The sequence below is a fragment of the Andrographis paniculata genome, unplaced genomic scaffold, assembly GCF_009805555.1.
Source record: "Andrographis paniculata isolate CXL003 unplaced genomic scaffold, ASM980555v1 Contig62END, whole genome shotgun sequence".
NCBI classification, from domain to species: Eukaryota; Viridiplantae; Streptophyta; class Magnoliopsida; order Lamiales; family Acanthaceae; genus Andrographis; species Andrographis paniculata.
Genome location: NW_026137598.1, coordinates 8733453 through 8756211, shown reverse-complemented (window position 1 = coordinate 8756211; position 22759 = coordinate 8733453). Strand labels below are relative to the sequence as shown.

General features: G+C 42.2%; 3 protein-coding genes across 3 annotated transcripts; 1 reads left to right on the top strand and 2 right to left on the bottom strand.

Annotated features, from left to right (window-relative positions):
• Nucleotides 1-65: 65 nt before the first annotated feature.
• LOC127260534 (protein SIEVE ELEMENT OCCLUSION C) lies at nucleotides 66-3144 on the bottom strand. Its single transcript, XM_051288290.1, has 8 exons — nucleotides 3088-3144; nucleotides 2779-2992; nucleotides 2544-2642; nucleotides 1991-2431; nucleotides 1757-1886; nucleotides 1542-1672; nucleotides 943-1413; nucleotides 66-796 (listed from the first exon to the last, which is right to left on the bottom strand). The coding sequence occupies exons 2-8, from the start codon at nucleotides 2935-2937 to the stop codon at nucleotides 74-76; spliced, it is 2154 nt and encodes a 717-aa protein (XP_051144247.1). The 5' UTR covers nucleotides 2938-2992; nucleotides 3088-3144; the 3' UTR covers nucleotides 66-73.
• A 197-nt stretch (nucleotides 3145-3341) lies between these two features.
• On the bottom strand, nucleotides 3342-6642 carry LOC127261181 (E3 ubiquitin-protein ligase RGLG1-like). The gene is made up of 11 exons (XM_051289413.1): nucleotides 6134-6642; nucleotides 5741-5825; nucleotides 5469-5609; nucleotides 5240-5353; nucleotides 5057-5154; nucleotides 4895-4974; nucleotides 4715-4820; nucleotides 4506-4633; nucleotides 4239-4419; nucleotides 3988-4044; nucleotides 3342-3876 (listed from the first exon to the last, which is right to left on the bottom strand). Exons 1-11 carry the CDS (start codon nucleotides 6389-6391, stop codon nucleotides 3793-3795), a joined length of 1332 nt encoding a protein of 443 aa, XP_051145370.1. The 5' UTR covers nucleotides 6392-6642; the 3' UTR covers nucleotides 3342-3792.
• A 10858-nt stretch (nucleotides 6643-17500) lies between these two features.
• On the top strand, nucleotides 17501-22664 carry LOC127260493 (protein PECTIC ARABINOGALACTAN SYNTHESIS-RELATED-like; the record flags this gene model as incomplete). The annotated part of the gene is made up of 11 exons (XM_051288224.1): nucleotides 17501-17974; nucleotides 18483-18533; nucleotides 18619-18709; nucleotides 19568-19644; nucleotides 19944-20032; nucleotides 20373-20492; nucleotides 20732-20848; nucleotides 20976-21119; nucleotides 21234-21357; nucleotides 21448-21639; nucleotides 21753-22664. Coding segments are annotated over 11 exons (1839 nt in total), but the record flags the coding sequence as incomplete, so codon positions are not given.
• Nucleotides 22665-22759: the final 95 nt, after the last annotated feature.

The window sequence follows — 22759 nt, the reverse complement described above, 5'->3', positions numbered from 1 at the left end:
CGAGTTAGAAATGAAAAGCTTCAGATTTTATATAAATAATCACCGGCTGGACCAGGCCAGGCCAGGTGCCTGCTTACTCTTTATTTCCATCACACTTGTACACAACAAACTTGTCCAGGCGCCTTCTGCACTCTCCACACCTCATCCCCTCCTCGTCCTCTGCCTCTGCCTCATGGAGATGATCATAGGGCATCACTGAGGCTTGGCTATGATCACTGCAGCAGCGAGGTGGTCGTCGTCGTTGGAGGGCGCTCCTTACAGCACCCAATAACCCCTCAGCGCCTGATGAGGCTGAAGATGAAGACGAAGACGCTGATTTCTTACCCCATAATGGAGGAAACAGTTGCAGCAAGCAGCACTCTTTGAGCCTGTCTGCATCGTCATCAAGTTTCACCACATCCGCCCCCCTGCTCATCACTACCGCCCAGTTGCCATTCTCTTCCACCTCCACCAACTCTGCCAGCTTAGCAGCGATGCTCCCGCTATCATCTCCTTCTCCGCGGACCAGAAACCGCCCTCGTCTTCTTCGTATGCTCTCCAACTTCGCCCAGAACAGCTGCACCATTCTCAATGTCAGGGACCTGCACAGCTCCTCCTCCTCAATGCACTCTATTATGGCTTTCACATCTTCACCAGCTTTCCTGCATCCTACGTATATCACTTCAACCTCACTCCCTCTCCCTCTCCCTCTCCCTCCCCTCTTTATGGCTTTCTTCATCATTCCAGCAAACTCTCTCATCCAGACAATGTCCGCGCTTCCACAAATGCACACCTGATTTTTCACTGCTTCTGCCCCCTGTCCACCATTTCTCAATCAGTTCAGTTTAGCTGCACATGAATGTACTCTCTAACTAACTAACGAACTAACTATATATACATATATATGTGTGTAGAGACTAGAGAGAGAGAGGAAGATTCTTGATTTCCATCCATCTAGCTTACCAAACCCGCTGCAACCAGCAAGTCTTGCATCCAGTTCTCCTGTTCCCACATCTCCTTTTCTCTTGAACTAGAAAAAGGAAATGCTTCGAGTCCCCATATCCAAACCAGATCCATTGCGTTCGTATTTGAAACCATACCATTTTCATTCAAGACAACCATTATGGCTTCTTCCTCAAACTTCCATTCCCGTTGGATATATTTGGCTACAGTCAAATTCAACAACCACGGCCTTCTGCTTGAGAACCAAGGCAAGCGATTCGACAAGAATTCAAAACTGCACTTTTCCTCAACACTCCACTCGCGCGACGATGAAACCGGAAGCCATACTATGGCATAGCTTCCCTCTAGTGTCTTCCTTTGTGGATGATCATGTATCCGCTGCACCAGCAGAAAAATCTTGTCTAGTGGCATCAGATTTGGCTTGGAGATCAAGAGCATGACCACCTTGTTTCTTAATTCAAGAATACCACACTGAGAACAACATTGATCAAGTGTTTTGTAAGTGCTGCTGCTTTAGCTGCCATGAAACACGCACGCAAGCAAAGCATTTGCACTAATTACTTATTCATAATCTCAAACATACTTGCCCATTCGCATACCTTGTCTCCTGTTGAAGAATTCCTCACGGGCAACTCATTCTGCGAAGCAAATAAGGCCCTCAGTGTCTTTTGGTTGTCGCCATGGTTCTCCTTTGATAATATACTTAGCAGCTTGTCATACAACCTTGCATCTACAGGAGGAAAGATGCCCACTTGAGCTTACGCAGGACTTGCCGTACATAATGAAGTTTGCGCTTTAGAGATATCTAATCTACCTATCTGCTGCTGGCACTTGTCAACATGTTCTCCAAGACCACTGCACAAACCGCTCAGCTTACTGCCAACAGTGTGAAGTCCCCATGTTGCAATAACAGCTTTATCTGAGTATCTGACTGCAGAGTTATGCTGAGACCACAAAAAAAAACAAAAAAAACACATTTTGTAAAGCTAAAAAACTAGACAGGGTTCAGAGCGCACAAGATAGCCAGTAAAAAGGAGAGAGCATGCACTTGCTCATCATCAAGTTCTGCGTATCTGAACTGTAAAGAGCACATTAATATGCTTCTAAAGATCCAGTAGGTGGCTGCGTAGATCCTTGACTTTGTGATGCCCAACACGTCGGCATCCAGAAGTTCATGCTGCACAGACATTCCCTCAAATCTGATTATGATTTTAGCTACCTTCAGCATAGTGTTGATCAACTTGTTTACAGCCTTAAATCTTGGATTTAGCACAGTGGCTGCCCTGGGAATCCGCTTAAATGTTGCAAGTGCGGCTGCTAGTGCATTATCAGATTTTAGTTGTGATATGAGCCGAAATAGTGTGAAACTCTGCACAAAAGATGCGAGAGTTATAACAACTTTCGCATCCCATCTATGATGGCCTAGTGCTTTGAGCAACGACAATGTTTTATCGTGCAGATTCTCTTGCCCAAGGCATTGGCTGACAATCTGTCCGTCACCGATATTGTATCAGTTATACAATAAAATCACGGGCATGTGCTTGATAAACTGACATCACTGGATAAAAAGAAAAGGCAAAGATTAATGAGAGCGTTATCACCTGATTTGAGACATTGTAGATGACGAGGGAGAGTGGTCCTTCTGATCCAGTTAAATCAATGTCACGGGTGCTAATTGTATCAATATGAGATTCAAGATCCTGAAACAATACCTGCATAATTTTAGAATCTGCTCAAACCAAATAATGACGTGCCTACCATTGTTCATATATCTCCATAAGCATTAATAACGTGTCTATTTGGACTATGGATGAGCTAAGCTATGGGGGCAATTACCTTCTGTGTCATAGTCATAGGGTGAGACGCAGCCTCAATTAGTCGTAGCAGCACCTCAGCATCAAGGTAACGATCATCAGGGTTGTGAGTGAAGGTGATCTCCCTCACCAGTAGCTCTTCTTTGATGGATGATAAGGAGGGCTGAGCTGATTTTTTCATCCTCAAGCAAGCTGATGACCACCCAGTTAAACCACTAGTAGATCGACGTAGTTACCTAGACAATTCCACTTGAATGTTATCTGGCAGTTTCCTTGTCTAAATTAAGAAGTAAAGATGCTGACTTGAAGAACTTATAAAACAGCAGCCCACCCTGCTTTTAGGAAGCCAGTGACTCTGTGCTAGTTTGATCTTTATTGCTGTTTAACCATCTAGTGCCAAGGAAAATTTTGATAAATATAAGGTAATGATCACTCAATGCGGTCCTGTAAGATTATGTGACAGTAATATGCATGTTGCCGATTGATTGTATGTATGCATAAGCATAATGCACGGGTACTTGTTAATGCAAGAGATATAGATGCTTTACGATTTTGGAACCCTAAGCCCGGATCAGCAGACCTTAATTCTCAATTAAAATTCCATATACCGTGTACATTGAAAATAGATATAGAGAGTATTTTTACACACACATGATACAAAGGGTTCCTATACCTATACTATGCAATCAAACCCACTGTGAATTGAACACCACCCATTCATCTCTATGTTGGCGTGGAAGAGAGAATGAAAAATTCAAACACTGGGGTGGTGATCTAACTCGCAGTGTTCTCATGCATTATCATGGTTGAAAGCTCACAAGCAATAAGCATCCAGTGTTTGCAGTGGAGATCCCATCTCAGAACGAAATTAAATCCAGTATCTTCATCTGAAATGCTCATTTTCTGGAGGCTCTAATCTTACTTGTTGCCTGACAAAGGGATCTTGAAGTTTGTATCCAGCCTTGAGCTCAGGGTAGAAAGCCTTCTACCCCACAATGCCTTGAGAATTCTTGAAGACAAGTATCTACGCACATGCCTATGAATAAAGCTTGATTCTCGTTGTGATTATGCTTCGGCATATTGGACAATATTCGAGGTCTACTCCACATTCACAACAGGTCTGTTTGAAATCAACAAATAGTATAATTTAAGAACATGTGCACATATCATTATGCGTTCATTTTGTTTTGAGCTAAAAGGCACAACAATCAAAGAAGATACTGAATTTTACCTGATGACCACAGCCAAATGCCATGTCTTTTGAATTACTAAGACATATGGGGCAAACCTGTTGAAGAAAACATCTGAATTTAGAAAACAGAGAATACATATATATATATATATATATACACTTTGAAGCATTGTCTGTTCCATCATCTGTGTTTGGAGATGGAAATCATTACTGCAGATTCAAATTGAAAATGAATATTAACAGGTCCTGAATGCGGAGCGAGTGCTCAAAACTGCATAGCGTTTCCATACCCTGCTGTCATAATGGTAGCCAGAGGATGAGGCATTCTGTGACATCGTTTCATGTTCAGGAGAAAGGGGAGAATTTTTCTGGAATTTGCTTGAACTGTGAGATTTATATCCGCTATTGGCATTAACTCGGCTGGAGGGTGGTTGAAGAGCAACGCGGTTAGGAGCAATTCCAGTCTGATGACTGCTCCAGATAACACAAACATACAGTATTCAGCAGATTGGGAATCCAAAAGTAAAATCACATGGTTAGACAGTCTAAATCGTTACCCCAATATGTTGAGTTCTAGTGTAGCTTGATATTGGGAAGGGATTTCCATCAGTGCTGAAAGAGCAAACTCTGCCTCTTTTCTCGATTGATCAACATGTTTTGACATTATCTCTGTGAAATTGACGAACTAACAGGGAATCACAGGAAAATGCAATTAGAACTTCACACCCACCTCAAATTCAGTGGTTTGAAATTCTACTATGTTTACCTGAAAATTGTCGAATGCACGAGTGGGGATGTTGTCATCAAATTCCTGCATCATGTCCCATGGACCATCTCCAACTCCAACAACAACAATTGATAAGGGATAATCACTGTAATCAGAAATATTAAAATATGCTGGCAAGATGAAGAATTAAGTAGTAGTGTTAAGACTTAAAGATGTCACCTCGCCCTAACAATGGCATCAACTGTCTTTTTCTCCTGCTGGCTCAGCTGGCCGCGCGGAGTATCGACGCTTCTTGTCACCTGATTAAGCAGCCATTTTGCCCTCACAGATTTGAATGTAGAAGCGACATGCCAACATGAAACAAGGTTGTTTTTGGCTCACCTGGCCATCAGCAAGTATGAGCAGAACATGGTACTGGCCTCCACTTTCCTCCACAATTTCCATGGCCATTTCAATGACGGGAGCAAACGATGTTGGACCTAGAAACCACCCACAGCTTTGTAAAGTGCAAGTCTGCAACAGGCTTCGCTTTGTGTTACAGGTCAGAGACAGTAGAAGATGTACCTGAAAGTCTAAGTTGAGGGACTAAACCCCTGTATCTGCTAAGCACTTGCTCGAATCCATCACAAAACCTTGCATTAGGATAGAAACTAAAGACATCTTGGTCGTGTGTTGATGCTGCAACAAAATGTAGATCAAGCAAGTGCAACTTAAGTACTCAGAAAGCCAAGGGAAGGCAGAGGGGCACTTTGATTCGTTCGTTGAGAGAGAGAGAGAGAACAGTTAAAAGTACCATCTCCAAACCCAAAACATGGAATCAGGTTATCCTCATCAAAAGCGGACAAAGTTTTCCCAATGATAGATATTGCTTGCTCGTAAGGGTTCAGCGCACCTCCTATATGGTGCAAGCTCTTCCTGTTAAAAGACTTGGCTCCTGAAATTCAGCTCGATCGCCAAGGATATACGTGTATATATATACACAAGTATGTATATAAGAATAATTCAGAAAAGAAAAGAAAAAGAAAAAAAAAAAGGAAAAGGAAAAGTTGATTGAACAAAGTGCACCTGTCCACTCATTGCTCTTAGTAAAATCAATGCCAACGATGAGGTTTGAGGACTCTAGGCCGGACCTGGCAAGTGCAGCTGTAACCTGGATGGGATGGGATGGGATTCATAGTGAGATAAAAGAAGCATATCTATATCTTGACCGTTCAATCCAACTTATGCTCGACGGTAAGTTGACCTGAGTAGACTCAATCGAGTCGTTGCTTAAGAACCAAACAAGCGAATTAAAGACTGCATTTTTATGATTATTATTTTTTTGATCGGATTATCAATTGTGTTATAAGAGCCAGAGCAAGACAGATCATCGGCAAGGCTTGAGAAAATATTCGCAGTCCAAGTAACACAATTGAACGAACGATCAATTGATTGATAAATAGCTTTTTGTTGCCTAACCTCTTCCAAGGTCTGGTAGTTATCAGCAATTCTGGAGAATTTTGTATCCAGGCTGCGGCGTTGAGGGGCTGGGGATTGTGCGTAGCTGTAACCCACCGGAGAATGATTATGATGGCGGTGGTGCCAGCTGGGCAATGGATGGTGAGGACTGCTGCTGTACCAACGCTGCTGACCATGCTCTTGCTCGTGGCGATCATAATCAAACGACGGTGCTGCTGCTGATGAGAATCTCCTAGGACTCGAATTTTTGTTCCCCATCAATCAACCCACGAATTCAACGATATATACCTCTGGCCTAGTATGCGTGTTGTTTTATATCCTATCATATCCTCATCTCCCTCCCCAAGAGATCTTCAAACGTGAGAAAGAAGAAAAACAGTGGAGGCGATCGGTCACCAAATACAAATAGTCGAAGATGCAGCTGCATATAGGTGGTGGGTATTGCATTGCATTGCATTGCCTTGCATTATAGTCTCAAGTCTTCGGTGCCGCAAGTCAACGCCGTAATATATACTACTATAACACAAGTGCGCGCAGAGATTTCGCAAATCACCAATATGGAAGATAAATAATGTCGTTGAATTGAATCTGTAAATGTAACAGACAGTATTTTAAACCTAAACTCTTCTTTATTTTTATTAAAATAATAATAAATGAATTGTATTAAAAAAAAATCGACTTTGAATTGATGGCAAACCGAACTGCTAATTTGAAAGCAGTTGGGCTTGGGCAATGGGCAATGGGCATGCCTCCTCGCGACTGACGAGTCTTCGCAATTTATTTTATTTTTTTGTATTAATTTTGTGATAAAGTTATTATTAATATTTTTTAATAATTGTTACGTACGAAATTTAGAATTAGGTTAAAAGCCCAAGGTAAAAAAGAAGAATGGGCCTGGCAATAGGGTTGATTGAACTGGCTGAAGGACACCGTGAGGAAATCAAGGAAAATAAATTTATTTATTTATTTCTAAGGAAAATACAGGACGGAAGGTTCTCAGGTCGGTAGGTCCTCAGGACGGAAGGACTTCAGGTCGGTAGGTCCTCAGGACGGAAAGACCTCAGGTCGGAAGGTCTTCAGGTCAGTAGGTCCTTAAGACGGAAAGTCATTAGGACGGAAGGACCTCAGGTCGGTAGGTCCTCAAGACGGAAGGACCTCAGGTCGGAAGGTCTTCAGGTCGGTAGGTCTTCAAGACGGAAAGTCATTAGGACGGACGGACCTCAGGTCGGTAGGTCCTCAAGACGGAAGGACCTCAAGTCGGAAGGTTTTCAGGTCGGGAAGTCCTCAAGACGGAAAGACCTCAAGTCGGAAGGTTTTCAGGTCGGGAGGTCCTCAAGACGGAAAGACCTCAAGTCGGAAGGTTTTCAGGTCGGGAAGTCCTCAAGGCGGAAAGACCTCAAGTCGGAAGGTTTTCAGGTCGGGAAGTCCTCAAGGCGGAAAGACCTCAAGCCAGATGGTTCGCAAGTCGGGAGGATTGGCGGTCGGACCCATACTATTGTAGATTGGCAGTCGGGCCAAAAGAGCGGAAGGTCTGTGGTCGGCTCAAGGAGTGAAATATAGGGAATTTTTGGTCTGCTGGGGACACGTGTCAGCATAAGAAAGGTTGGAAGACGGTTGAGAAGGAGACGTTGTAACCGTTCGGGTGACGGTTTTCAGTACGGTTTCCCAGGGAATATTTAAGGATTTGGATCATCATTTGGCAAGGGATCTTCAATCAACTTCAACAAAGCAAAGTCAGATTTGGGGATCACCACTTTAAATTTCAGTCTTTTATTTTCCAGTTTATTTTCTGTACCATACAGTGTTTAGAGATTCCTAATCTCAGGCACTAATTAATCAAGTTTAAGGATATTTTCTATATCTTTGAATTTTACTTTATTTTTGTTGAAAAATTACATCAACAAATTGGCGACCACAGTGGGAGCAAGACAAAATTGCTCATTCCAATTCCGGCGATAATTTCATACGTCTTAGATCCGGCCGAATCATCGGAAGGGTCCATATGGCAGGGTCACAACCGCAAGCATCTTCGACACCGGTGGGAGAATCCGTTCCACCACCCATTGTGCCAAATGCCGGGGACATCCCACAACCACCAACTGATTGGTGGTCTTATGTTCAACAAATGAACAACCAGCATACCTTGGTTATGCAGAATATGTTGCGTGAGCAACAAACGAACATGTTGCGTGAGCAACAGAGTCAGTTGCAGAACATGATAGATCAAGCATTGTCAAGGGTTAGTCTTCAACCCACTCAAACGCCACCAGGAGTGTCACCGTCCAGACCACAGGCAAATTTCGCAGGGCCATCATTCGTGGATAGTACATTCCCAAGTGCCACAAATCCCAACCGAATGGATCGGGGAAAAACTCCTTTGACTTTTCCCAACAATGTTCCACTGGGACCAAGGGTTACCAATTCGCAGCCGAACAATACAAGGGAGGACAGGCCTGAAGGATATATACATGATCCGATTCATATTCCTGTGCAGGATCCGTTCCAGGTTCCTGATCATCAACGCTTTCATGTAGATCCTGATGAGATTGCACATATATTAAGGGATCAGTATGGATTAACTCCTCAGATGGCTAACCGCCCTGCATATCAAAGACCTTTCCCAGAAAGGATCATTCATGAACACCCTCTCCCAAGGAATTTTCGACCACCCGACTTTCATGCATTCTCAGGGGAGGACGGATCTTCCACCATAGAACATGTTGGTCGGTTCACAGCACAATTAGGAGAGGTTGGCAATAACCCTTTTTATAAGTTACAGCTGTTTGGTTTGTCTCTTACCAGAACGGCGTTTTCATGGTTTGTAAGTCTACCTCCTGGACAAATTCAGACATGGGAAGGATTGGAAATGGCATTTCACGCTAGATTCTTTAATCCTTTACCAGTTGTTTCTTTAACTGATTTACTTGAATTGAGACAGTATCCAGAAGAAACTGCTTCACAGTTTATAGAAAGGGTACGATTGATGAAGGGACGATGTCCTACGGTAATCAGTGAGAAAGAGATGACCAATTTAGTGGTCCGGAATATGCATAATCGCTTAAGAAAGGCACTCACTGCCCTGGATGTTGAGGATTTGGCAAATCTTGCATCCAAGGCAGGACGTCTAGAGTCTTTGTTCAGAGAGGAAGAGCAGCATAACAGGCGTAATAGAGGCCAACATATGGCGAGTATGGGAACAGAAACATGCGACTTTGATTTTAATCAGTCAGAAGAGATGGCAGCCGAAATCCTTTCTGGAAAACCGTATGTATGTCCTAAATTGAAGCCAGTACCAGGATCTGAAGGAAAGGAGCAACCGACCTTTGATAGTTCGAAAGCTGATGAAATCTTTGATATCCTACTGACTGATGGGCAGATTCGTATTCCAAAGGGCCAAAGACTTGCCACTAAAGAAGAAATCAAAGGGAGACCATATTGTAAGTGGCATAATTCTTTCACACACACTACAAGTCAGTGTACTCATTTTAGGAAGGAAATTCAAAAAGCCATCAAGACAGGTCGGCTCAAATACATCACTTTAGGTGTAGACCAGCAACCATTTCCGAAACTAACAACTGCAATGGTTGACATCCAACCAAGTTCGGAAACAAGGAAAAGTTCGGTCAATAGTGGACAAACAGGGGAGCAAACTAGTCCCGGAAAAAAGAAAGGGAATCAGCCAAACAGCAGCCGACCGGAAGAACGACTCAAGGTTGTTGAAAGGCCAGTCGCTGAAAAATGGGACCGTCCAGACGGTTCTTTTAACGTGGAAGTGAAGGAAAAGGTTTTAGTGAAAGACCACCCGACCAGAAAAACGGGTTCAGTCGGGAACGAGTGGGCTCGAAATAAAAAGCCTTTACCCGTTGATATAGATCCTCGTTTCCCAGGTATGAATCGTACACAGATTCGCAATGCCAAACGCAGGTATGCTGCAAAGTATGGGAAACGAGTTCCTGCAGTGCAACAAAGAACCGACGAACAAACTGCGGCCGACCACTTGACAGGAGATCAGTCCATTAGAGTCTTTACAGAACAAACGACCGACGAGCAGGGAGCGGCCATTCAGTCTCCAATAAGTCGGTCCAGTCGGGTCTGGTCAGGAAAGCAACCGAAGGACGGATTAGGAGCTTCCGACTATACCAAAAGAAGTTCGTCGGGACAGGGGAAAGGTAAGGGAATGGCACATGAAATAATTAAAGGTTTTAGATGCCAACATTGTGAACGGATCAACATCAATCCATCTCTGGAAGAATTTCGTATTGAATCCTTGACGGTTCAATCTCGAAATGAGACGAAGGAAGAAGTGGTGCCTACAGAGGAAAATTCAAGATCTGTTAAATCTCGTCTGGGACCACGAATCCCTTGTCGAATGACAGAGGTTAACCAGATGAGTGATGAACCGACGTGGGCGAGTCTGGTAGATGATATTATGGACGAACCTTTATGGGCATTCTTGGCAGATGGCGAATTAGAGGAAACAGAGTGGGCAAAGATTACAGATTCTGAGCCTCAGTCGGAAGCACCTTCAATTGTGTTTCCTCCTATTCCAGAGGGTGCGAACTCCCATTTGAAACCCCTGTATGTTAATGCTCACATTTGTGGGAAACCAATCACAAAGGTTTTCGTGGATAATGGAGCAGTCTTTAATGTTATGCCATTGAAGACTCTCAAGAAGCTAGGGAAAGGAATTCATGATCTGTCCCCTGTGGAATTCGAAATGACAAGTTTTACAGGGCAGCCGACCAAGCCTGAAGGTATGATGGTTGCCACAATTGAGGTCGGACCAAAGAAAATTTCCACTGTTTTCTTTATTGTGGACGCAGATACCACATACTCTCTTTTGCTGGGACGAGATTGGATTCATGCCTCTCAATGTGTGCCATCAACCTTGCACCAACAGTTAATGTTCTGGGAAGGAAATCAGGTCTTTAAAATGGAAGCGAATGACAACCCATTCGACGTAACAGAACAAGTGGAAGAGTCAGTGTTTTATTCTAGTCATTTGGCTCCGATGTCTCAGTTGTATATGGCCAGGGAATACCCAAACAAGGGTTATAAAGTCACTGGCCAGAACTCGATGTTCTATTAAAAGAACACCTTTATTGTATGGCTCATGATAAAGCCACACCCATTTCTGTATAAGTTGTTTGTAATGGAAGATACAACTTTAGAAGTATGTAGTTCTCTTATTAATAAGTTCTATTTAAAGCAGTTATTACATAAAGTAGAAAATAATAAAGAGATTCTGGATGTTCACCTCCAAGAAGATGAACAATTTCGTTGGCCCGACTTATTAGAAAAAACAGAACCAACAGCTTCATCACAAGACCCGTTATTGGAGTTTAATTTAGGAACCGAATTGGTTCCAAAAGTGATCAGGTTAAGTGGTTATTTGTCTAAAGAGCAACAAACAATGATGCTTGAAGTTATTAGAAACAACATTGATTGTTTAGCGTGGGATTATTCAGAGATGCCTGGTTTGACAAGAAGTCTAATAGAGCATCGATTGCCCATCAAAGAAGGTTGTAAACCTTACAAACAACCTCCAAGGCGAATGAGTCCAGATCTGATGCCTCAAATCAAGGAAGAAATCCAAAAACTTCTCAAAGTGGGTTTCATTCAACCTTGCCGTTATGCGGAGTGGCTGGCTAATATTGTGCCAGTGGTCAAGAAAAATGGTAAGATAAGGATATGCATCGACTTCAGGGATTTGAATCTAGCTACCCCTAAGGACGAATACGTGATGCCTATGGCCGACATGCTGATAGATGCAGCAGCAGGGCATAAAATCCTTAGTCTGATGGATGGCTATGCAGGTTATAACCAAATATTCTTGGCAGAAGAAGACATTCCTAAGACAGCATTCAGATGCCCAGGGGCTTTGGGTATTTATGAATGGACAGTCATGCCATTCGGGTTAAAGAATGCAGGGGCAACTTACCAAAGAGCCATGAATTCAATCTTTCATGATTTAATTGGCAGATCTATGGAAGTGTATATTGATGATGTTATAGTTAAATCTGCCAGTTTTGACGAACATTTGAGAGATCTTGAAGAGGCATTTGAAAGAATGAAGAAGTACAAGTTGAAGATGAATCCGACCAAATGTGCTTTTGGAATATCAGCCGGGAGCTTTCTAGGATTCTTAGTTCATGAGAGAGGAATTGAAATTGATGCCAATAAGGCTAAAGCCATTCTTGATAGTCGGCCACCCAAGACGGTTACAGAAATCCAAAGTCTGTTGGGTAAGGTGAATTATTTGAGGCGTTTCATTTCTAATGCTGCTGGCAAGGTCAGACCCATTACTAAATTATTGAAAGCTGGAAAAATTGCCTTTGAATGGGGTCCCGACCAACAAACGGCTTTAGATGCTATCAAGCAGGCATTGGTTCATCCTCCAGTCTTGATGCCTCCCAAACAAGGTCGGCCACTCAAACTTTATTTGGCAAATACATATGAAGTGGTTAGTTGTTTATTGGCGCAGGATGGTGATGACGGGAAGGAAAGGGCAATTTACTATCTCAGTAAAACCCTTACAGGACCAGAACTGAATTACACTATGCCAGAAAAAATGTGTTATTCATTGGTCTTCGCTTGCACTAAACTCGAGCATTATTTGCTGCCCAGAAGAGTTGAGGTCATATCAAAGGTGGATCTCATCAAATTGATTTTACAGAGACCTACTATGAAGGGCAGACTCATGAAATGGGCCATCAAATTGGCTCCTTTCGATCTTCAACATTCCCCGCTGAGGGCAATTAAGGGACAAGCAGTAGCCGACTTCTTGGCAGAATTCTCACAAGTCGGGTATTCTCTTTGTGATAGTGTCCGACCATTTAGTTGTGCATCATATCTGGATAATCTACAGGTCGGATGTGTGCCTTATATAAGTACCAGAACATGGTTGATGTTCTTTGATGGTTCTACCTCTGGAAACAAATCGGGGGCAGGGGTCTTTTTGCAAGGACCTGATGGTCAAAAGATCAACTTACAACTACGATTGGAATCCATGACCCATAATTCGGCAGAATATGAAGCTTTAATTTTGGGTTTGGAGGCTTTAATTGCCAGGAAGGTCCAGTCTGTAATCATAAGGGGGGATTCTCAATTAGTAGTCAACCAGGTAAACAATCAATATGTGTGCAATTTCCCTCATCTTCGCAGATATAGGGACATTGTGAGTCGGCTACTGACAAGAATCTCAGAGGTAATAATTGAGTTCATTCCGAGGAAAGAAAACCAACGTGCTGATGAATTGGCTCAAAGGGCATGTAAAGGAATTCTGGAGGATATGTGGTCGGAGGTCAAGTCGGGCATAGAAGGAAAGACAGACCCGATCTGCGAAGTTACGGTCGGGCAGGAGACTATCGGACAGGACCCCGACTGCGAAGTTACGGTCGGGCAAGAGGATATCGGACAGGACCCCGACTGCGAAGTTGCGGTCGGGCAAGAGGATATCGGTCAGGAGTCCGACTGCGAGGTTACGGTCGGGCAAGAGGATAATGGACAGGAGCCCGATTACGAAGTTTTTATCGGACAGAAGTCCGATGGCGAAACAGTGTCCGATTGGAGAACAGAGCTTATCCTGTATTTACAGAATCCTGGTGCGAGTGTTTCAATTGCGACACGATTGAAGGCTTTACGTTTTCAATTGATAAATGGAATTTTGTACAAGAGATCATTTGAAGGTTTACTTTTGAAATGCTTGGGATCTAAAGAAGCTCTAGAAGTGATGACAGAAGTACATGGTGGGATATGTGGAGCTCATCGGGCAGGTCTCAATATGAGATGGGCCATTCATCGCTTGGGTTTTTTCTGGCCTAAGATTTTTGAGGATTGCATACAATTTGCAAAAGGCTGCCTGGAATGTCAGAGACATGGAAACTTGAATCATTTGCCAGTAACCGAATTGCAATTCTTGGCAAAACCATGGCCTTTTAAATCGTGGGCTATGGATATTATTGGTAAGATACATCCTGCTTCATCGAAACATCACTGTTTCATTTTGGTCGCGACTGATTACTTTACCAAATGGGTGGAAGCAGTTGCTTTGAAAAATGTGGATCAGAAAGAAGTGATAGACTTCGTTTTGAACCAAATTATTTACAGATATGGTATTCCTCAGTCTATAACAACCGACCAAGGCTTGGTCTTTACAGGGGAAAAGTTCTCTAATTTCTTGGCAGAATTCGGTGTTCGGTTACATCATTCTTCACCATATTATCCCCAAGCCAATGGACAGGCGGAAGCAGCAAATAAGATTATCATTGGGATTATAAAGAAGATGATTGAAGGGAACCCAAGAAAGTGGCATTTGTTATTGTCTCAGGCTTTATGGGCACATAGAAATGCCAGAAATACGGCCACAGGGTTCTCACCTTACCAACTTACGTTTGGCCAAGATGCTGTTTTACCAGCCGAAATTCGAGTGTCATCTGGCCGAACAGAATTTACTGATAGTGATCTTACAAAGGAATACCAACAAATTATGTTGCAGCAGTTAGAAGATTTGGATGTTAACCGTCTCCATGCAATAGATCGAAGTGTGAAACAGAGTGAAATCAGAGCAAGGAGTTATGGAAAGAAAGTTCTTCACAGGACATTCCAAAAAGGAGACCTAGTCTGGAAGACCATTCTTCCTACATATAAGAAAACCGATCAATTGGGAAAGTGGTCACCGAATTGGGAAGGACCATACATTGTTCAAAAAGATATTGGAAATGGCGCGTTCATTATTGTAAATCATGAAGGTAGAAGAGTACATGATTGTATTAATGCTAAATATCTGAAGAGGTATTATCCTGCCTTTTCAGATAACAAAACTGCCTGAAACCACATATTATTCAGAACCCATTTATGGGGGTTCGAACCTACTGGAAGGTTCATTTCTGTTAGTCATCGTGTAGTTGTGAGAAATTTTCTGTCTCTGAATCAGACTTTTCATCCCAGTGAGTGGATATTAGCTCTGGTTCTTCTTCAATAAGATCTTCCAAGTCTGGTCGGTACCTTTCCCATTGGCTTTGCATGTCATCTAGATCTTGATGGGTACGTGCTTGCATGTCTGTTAGGGCTTGATGTTCACGGTCAACAATGGTACGCAATCTTGAAAAGACTTTTCGTTGATTGGAAAATATGTTATCCCAACCAAGGTCTGGAAGTATGGTTGCTGCATGATTTTCAATCATTTCCATGTGATGATGGAGATCAGGGATGCGGCTGAGGATGTCATGAAGAGGTTCATACCCCTCAATGACTTTTTCCATCAGGAGGATGACGCGATGAATAGTTCTTCTACCTCGTTGGGAGAATCGGAATTTGAAGTCTAGTTGCTTGAGTATATATAACAAGTCTTCTGCATGGCCTCCAATAGGGTGATTACCTACAAAGAAGGGTTGAAGAACACCCTCCCAGTTGCTTGATGGAACATGAGGTCGGTCATTCGCCATGTTTGTTCACACTTTCAGTGTTTTGATTTTTAAAATATGCTTGGGAATATGTTTCTTAAAATGTGAGAAACAGTGTTCTTTTAAAGAAGGAGTTTGGTTCGTTTCCTATAAAGTTGGGAATTGAAAGGTGATCCTTGTTTTGAGAGAAGAAAGAAAAAAATGGATTACTAAGTCAGTTGTTGTTACAAAGGGGGAAATATTACAACAGTGCCCCTAGGGCAGTTTTTATTTGTGTCCATTTGTTTTCATCCCTGGATAGCCTTCTGGTAATGGCAGCCGTCTGATATCTTCTGATGAATTGGGATCGGGCTTGGGTTTTCAGCTCTTGATCCAATTCAGCCTCATTTTTGGTATACTTCTCAAGCAGATGCTGTTCATTGGTAATTTGCTTATCCAGGGTAGACTGTTCTTTCCTCAGCTCCCGCAATTCTGCCTCCTTTTTCTGAATGGCATCATCAACCAGAGCTTTCGTGATATGAATCTTCAGGAGTAGTGCAATATGGACGGATCGTCGGAGTTAGTACTTTCGAGGCTGAAAATGGACCTTCTGGAAGGGTTCCGTCGAAAGGAAGGGCAGGCATGTATTGATTCGCCATAGTTAGAATGTTTTGGGATTGTGATTCACACAGGCTTGTATTGCGAAGATGGAAGTTTATCAGGCGTGTTTCAGTAACTGGTGCAGTTGCTAAGGGAGTTTTTCAAGAGGGTAGTGATTTATGAACTTCCAAACATTGATTGTTAAATGGCGTTTGAAAGTCCCTTGGCGGCGGGCAAGTTGTTACGTACGAAATTTAGAATTAGGTTAAAAGCCCAAGGTAAAAAAGAAGAATGGGCCTGGCAATAGGGTTGATTGAACTGGCTGAAGGACACCGTGAGGAAATCAAGGAAAATAAATTTATTTATTTATTTCTAAGGAAAATACAGGACGGAAGGTTCTCAGGTCGGTAGGTCCTCAGGACGGAAGGACTTCAGGTCGGTAGGTCCTCAGGACGGAAAGACCTCAGGTCGGAAGGTCTTCAGGTCAGTAGGTCCTTAAGACGGAAAGTCATTAGGACGGAAGGACCTCAGGTCGGTAGGTCCTCAAGACGGAAGGACCTCAGGTCGGAAGGTCTTCAGGTCGGTAGGTCTTCAAGACGGAAAGTCATTAGGACGGACGGACCTCAGGTCGGTAGGTCCTCAAGACGGAAGGACCTCAAGTCGGAAGGTTTTCAGGTCGGGAAGTCCTCAAGACGGAAAGACCTCAAGTCGGAAGGTTTTCAGGTCGGGAGGTCCTCAAGACGGAAAGACCTCAAGTCGGAAGGTTTTCAGGTCGGGAAGTCCTCAAGGCGGAAAGACCTCAAGTCGGAAGGTTTTCAGGTCGGGAAGTCCTCAAGGCGGAAAGACCTCAAGCCAGATGGTTCGCAAGTCGGGAGGATTGGCGGTCGGACCCATACTATTGTAGATTGGCAGTCGGGCCAAAAGAGCGGAAGGTCTGTGGTCGGCTCAAGGAGTGAAATATAGGGAATTTTTGGTCTGCTGGGGACACGTGTCAGCATAAGAAAGGTTGGAAGACGGTTGAGAAGGAGACGTTGTAACCGTTCGGGTGACGGTTTTCAGTACGGTTTCCCAGGGAATATTTAAGGATTTGGATCATCATTTGGCAAGGGATCTTCAATCAACTTCAACAAAGCAAAGTCAGATTTGGGGATCACCACTTTAAATTTCAGTCTTTTATTTTCCAGTTTATTTTCTGTACCATACAGTGTTTAGAGATTCCTAATCTCAGGCACTAATTAATCAAGTTTAAGGATATTTTCTATATCTTTGAATTTTACTTTATTTTTGTATTAATTTTGTGATAAAGTTATTATTAATATTTTTTAATAATATTATAGTACTAATCAACTCCTCCCTCCTCGGCTAATTGTTCTCAGCGGAATGAAACCAGCGGGAGCGGACAACCACTGTGAGCAGTCAGCAAAGCACCCCCCCAACTGCCGTGCCGTCCGGTACGATACCCACCGCCAAACCCCCGACTAAACCCACGCCGCCCCCGCCCCCGCCCTCCTGCTCGAATTTCAGGCTGGCGGCCTACAGCCCCAAGCGAGCAACGGCGGAGCTCCGCCACTCGAGCTCCACAGGCAGCCGCCCCGTTTCCTCCCCCGTCTCCCCTTCCCCGTTGTCATCCTCCGACTTCCACGCTTCCACCGACGACGACACCTATGACAATGGCCGCGATCGCTATTCTCGTGACCGCTCCTTCCGCTCTTATTTCCAGCCCTTTCTCCCACATTCTATGTTCCCCAGCGACGATCTAAACAGGGCACACACTCATAGATCTAAGATCTCAATGCTCATACTCGTCGCTGTAGTCGTTGCTGTCGTCATTTCTTTTACTTCTGTGCTCTGGCAATTGGTAATCCCCCTTACCGTCTTTATGCGTGTATACCATATATATGTATGTTTGTGTAAATGTGATGCTTATTTGATTTTAAAATCCTGAGAGAATGGTTCACTTCATTTTCCGTTGATGGTAATGTGTATGTGAAATTTCTTGCCTTTAACTGATCTCATTTAATACAAGTGTTGCGAGATATTTTAATATGAGATTTAATCTAGTCTGGAATTGTTTCGATTTTATTGGAAGACTTATAATTGTTGAGTAGTGTGCTTTGGTCGCTTGCGGTGATAAGTTCATGCACTATGTCTCTTGCTTGGTCTAAGGCTAATTTGTAGTGTTCGTTCTGCATTATATCATAGCATGCTTGATGGATTACTATCTATCCTTGGTTGATTGGTCTTTTAACTTCTGAGTTCTCTTTTGTACTGTAATTCTACAAATTCATTGCATGCGCACAGACACCATGTTTTATCCTTCAAGTTCTAATAATTTTTTATTTGGCTGATCTTGGATGTGGTTTCAGAATTCTCCATACTTGTGCAGAAAGGAAGGTATAACACTTCACTGCCCTCATGTGAGCTCAACAATTATCTACTTTTTGTTCAATCATGTTTCCAGTTTGAGTGTATATTTAATGGCATTGGTTTCCTGCCAAGTAGGTAAAAGAGCCTCCCTCACTATGGGAAAATCCTTATTCAGCTACTACATCTTGGAAACCTTGTGCTGAGCGGCCTGAAGGCATATCATCAGGTAATTGGAGTATATGATGATAACTTCAGATTTTGCTATTGAATAACACCCTGAAGTATAATATGAGTTTATATCATGTTTCTCATTTAGACATTATGAAATTTAAATCTCCACTAGTGGCTGCTTATCTGATCCTTCTATAGCTAGTTTTGAATGAATTAGTTAGAGATAAAAGATAAAGGGAAAATGGTTTTACATTATTTTTCATAAGTTTAAGGGTATGTTTGGTTTATGTTTGTGTTTTATATTATGTGTTTAAATGGTGATTGGATGTGATGTTTTGTGAGAGGTAGGGTGATTGCAAAAAAAGTGTTATTGAAAAAGATCTCAACAATAACAAAGCCTAAAGCAAAAAGGAGATATAGGATTTGGAAAGAATTGGAAGGATTATGTGTGAACTTATTTTTAGCTTTCTTGTCTTTTTCAACCAGCATTTTCATTTCTTCTTGTTTCTATCATAAAGGCTACTTATGTCTAAGAGGAAGCAAACGGAGTGAAATTTGCAAAATTATTCCAACACTAGCTAAAGGGATAGGGAGGGAAATCTATGTAACAAATGTGTATTTAAGATTCCATATTATCTACTCCTTCTGCATGTCAAGAGCAGAAGGTTATATCATTTCCTTTTGTTTTCAAGCCAATGCATCCAGTGAAGTAACTATTATGGTTGTTAGCAGAGTAAATTAGATTACCACAACACAGTAGTCTGGACTATACTCAGTTTTCCTGTTAAAAATTTGTAGACATAACAGAAAAAATGCTACTGAATCTAAGGTGTTTGAATGTGCCTACATTTGGTTAATCTATGTATGTATATATATATATATATATGAATGAATTTTTTCTGCTACCTTGCAGATCTTCCTGCTGAAAATGAAACAAATGGCTATGTATTCATACACGCTGAGGGGGGTCTTAACCAGCAAAGAATTGCTGTATGTGATTCTTCTGGATATTGTTATTTTCATAGTGCGCTATGAATGACATACTGCCTAGTGTGTTGAAGTTTTGTGCTACTGCTTATAAATATTTTTGTTTCTCAAGGGAAGGATTGCTTTGGCTACTTGCTGATGACTTAGTTACTATTAATAACAGTAATATTTTGTTTTGCTATTACAAACTTCTTCCTCTATCATAAGTCATATTGGCCAACCCATAAATCTCTTTGCTTTTAAGAGCAGTGTGTGGCTTTGGAAGCTGTTCAGTAATAAGATTATTCATCTTATCTCTTCAGATATGCAATGCTGTTGCCGTGGCAAAGATCATGAATGCGACTCTTATTTTACCTGTGCTGAAGCAAGACCAGATATGGAAAGATCAAACGTGGGTGAACTTGACTAAAGCTGTTATATTTCATATGCCTTTGTGTTTAGTTTCCTTTTTAAAACCTCTTTATTTTGTTTGCTTGCTATTGCTTCACCTTATTTTTTATGTTGATCATGTGGTTATTTGGTTTCTTGATTGTATGCTTGAGAACTATTTTTTGTTTTAGGCACACTATCTTAAGGTAAGCAATGAGATACAAACATGTGAGATCGTCTTTTATGTTCATCATACAAAGTTGCCACAGGAAATTTGAAGACATATTTGATGTCCATTGTTATATGAAGTATTAGGATATTTTATGGTGATGGTAAATAGTAATGCCAAATTCTGACTGCAGGAAATTCAAAGACATATTTGATGTTGATCATTTTATCGACTACTTGAAATATGATGTGCGAATTGTGCGAGATATCCCAGATTGGTTTACAGACAAAACAGAGTTATTCACTAGTATAAGGTTCTGTGTTTCCTTTCTCCACTCTACTATTTATTTTTTCCCAAAGACTATAAAAATAGTCTATTAATGCTTGCATTCCTGAAAATGAGTTAAAACTAAACATCTGGAAAAGTTCTACCCGTCTTTCAAACTTCAATTATAAGAAACTTGAATTCGGTTTGATAAGAACAAAGCTTTGTCATAAGATTAAAATATCTGCTTTATATCTCTTTATAATTGTATATGATCATCCATCACAGACGTACTGTCAAAAACATTCCAAAGTATGCTCCTGCGCAGTTCTACATTGACAATGTCTTGCCCCGTATCAAGGAAAAGAAAATAATGTCCTTGAAGCCATTTGTTGATAGGCTGGGGTGAGTTGTGGGTTTTAATCAGTGTGTTTGCTTCCATTTCCCCCTACCCACTTTTGGATTGATAGGAGTATAGACATAAGATTACACATATTTAAGGTGAACTTTTTTTATTTTTCTTGTTCATTAGGTATGATAATGTCCCTCCAGAAATCAACAGGCTAAGGTGTAGAGTGAACTATCATGCCTTGAAGTTTCTTCCTGAAATTGAACATATGGCAGATTTACTCTTATCTAGGATGAGAAACCGAACGGGTAGTCCAAATCCTTTCATGTAGGTAGCATGAATTATGCTGTTTATTTTTAATGAACTCAAATCATTCTTAAGTTTATGCCATTAAAAATTTGCCTGACTGTTTTTTGTTCATATATGCGCATGAAATATCAGGGCTCTTCATCTAAGGTTTGAAAAAGGCATGGTGGGTCTTTCTTTCTGTGATTTTGTTGGAACTAGGATGGAGAAAGCATTGATGGCTATGTACAGACTCAAAGAGTGGCCCCGACGTTTCAAGGTATTGTGTTATTGGGTTGAGACTTTGTGCTGAATAGGAAGATATGTGCAATACGTGTACAAGGGTTCTCTCTTTGGTTCTGTATTTCAGGACGGTTCCCATCTTTGGGCCCTCGCTCTTCAGAAGCGGAAGGAAGGACGCTGCCCGCTCGAGCCTGGTGAAGTAGCAGTGATGCTCCGGGCAATGGGATATCCCAAAGAAACACAGATATATGTTGCGTCCGGGCAGGTCTACGGCGGACAGAACCGCATGGCACCACTCAGGAACATGTTCCCCAATCTTGTAGGCCCATTACTACGATGATATATATATATATATATTTGATAAAGTTGTGGGGTAAGAAGTTGTTTGGTGCGGTGGTGTGATATTCTTCTAATTGAGGATCTGCGACGCAGGTGACAAAGGAGGAATTAGCCACCAAGTCTGAATTGGATGTATTCAAAAAGCATGTGACAAGCTTAGCAGCCCTCGACTTCCTGGTCTGCTTAAGGTCTGATGTCTTTGTTATGACGCATGGGGGGAACTTTGCAAAACTGATAATTGGAAATCGTCGCTACTTGGGACACCGGCAAAAGTCCATAAAGCCCGACAAGGGTCTGATGTCGAAGTCTTTGGGGGATCCCTACATGGGTTGGGCCACATTTGTGGAAGACGTGATTGTGACCCACCAAACCCGAACTGGATTGCCAGAAGAAACATTCCCAAACTATGACATATGGGAGAACCCCTTGACACCATGCATGTGTAGGGCTTGATAATAGGAAGTTAGTGAGCATTGGGTTGGGTTGGATTCGATTGGATTCGGGAGCAATATTTATGGAAATTGGAGTTTCCCAGGTGAAGGATGAAATCTTTGGAATTGAATTAAAGTGTGCTTGCCCGACTGACCGAGGAGGGGAGGGGATGAGAAGTGTGTGCAAGTAAATTCACTCTTGTTGTGTTGGCAAGGATTGTGTTTGTGTGTCTGTGTTCCATGGACCAAAAACAAAAACTTGAATTAGAATATGCCATGCTCAGCCGGTCCATACTATACTATGCTGCTTTGAATAGAATTGATAGACGGCTGGGGCAGTAGTGCAGTGCAGTGTAGCGTAGTCTGTAGTAAAGTAAGTCAGTCAGTCCGAAGCTACATGGTTGCATGTATGCATATGAAATGCACATGGCCTTGATGGATTCGTGTTCTTATGCAAGTGCAAGTGCAAGTGCAACTGTGTGTTGCACTTCAATTCAACATAACATTGGTGTGCCTGTGCCTGTGCCTGTGCCTGTGTCTGTTCTGGGAAGAAAAAGGGTGGCGAGGCCACTATATATATATATATGATGATTTACATGTCTTGTTTCGGCTCGCTCTTCCTTCCTTGTGTTTTTTGTTCTTCCAAGAATTAGAAGCTCTACTGAATGA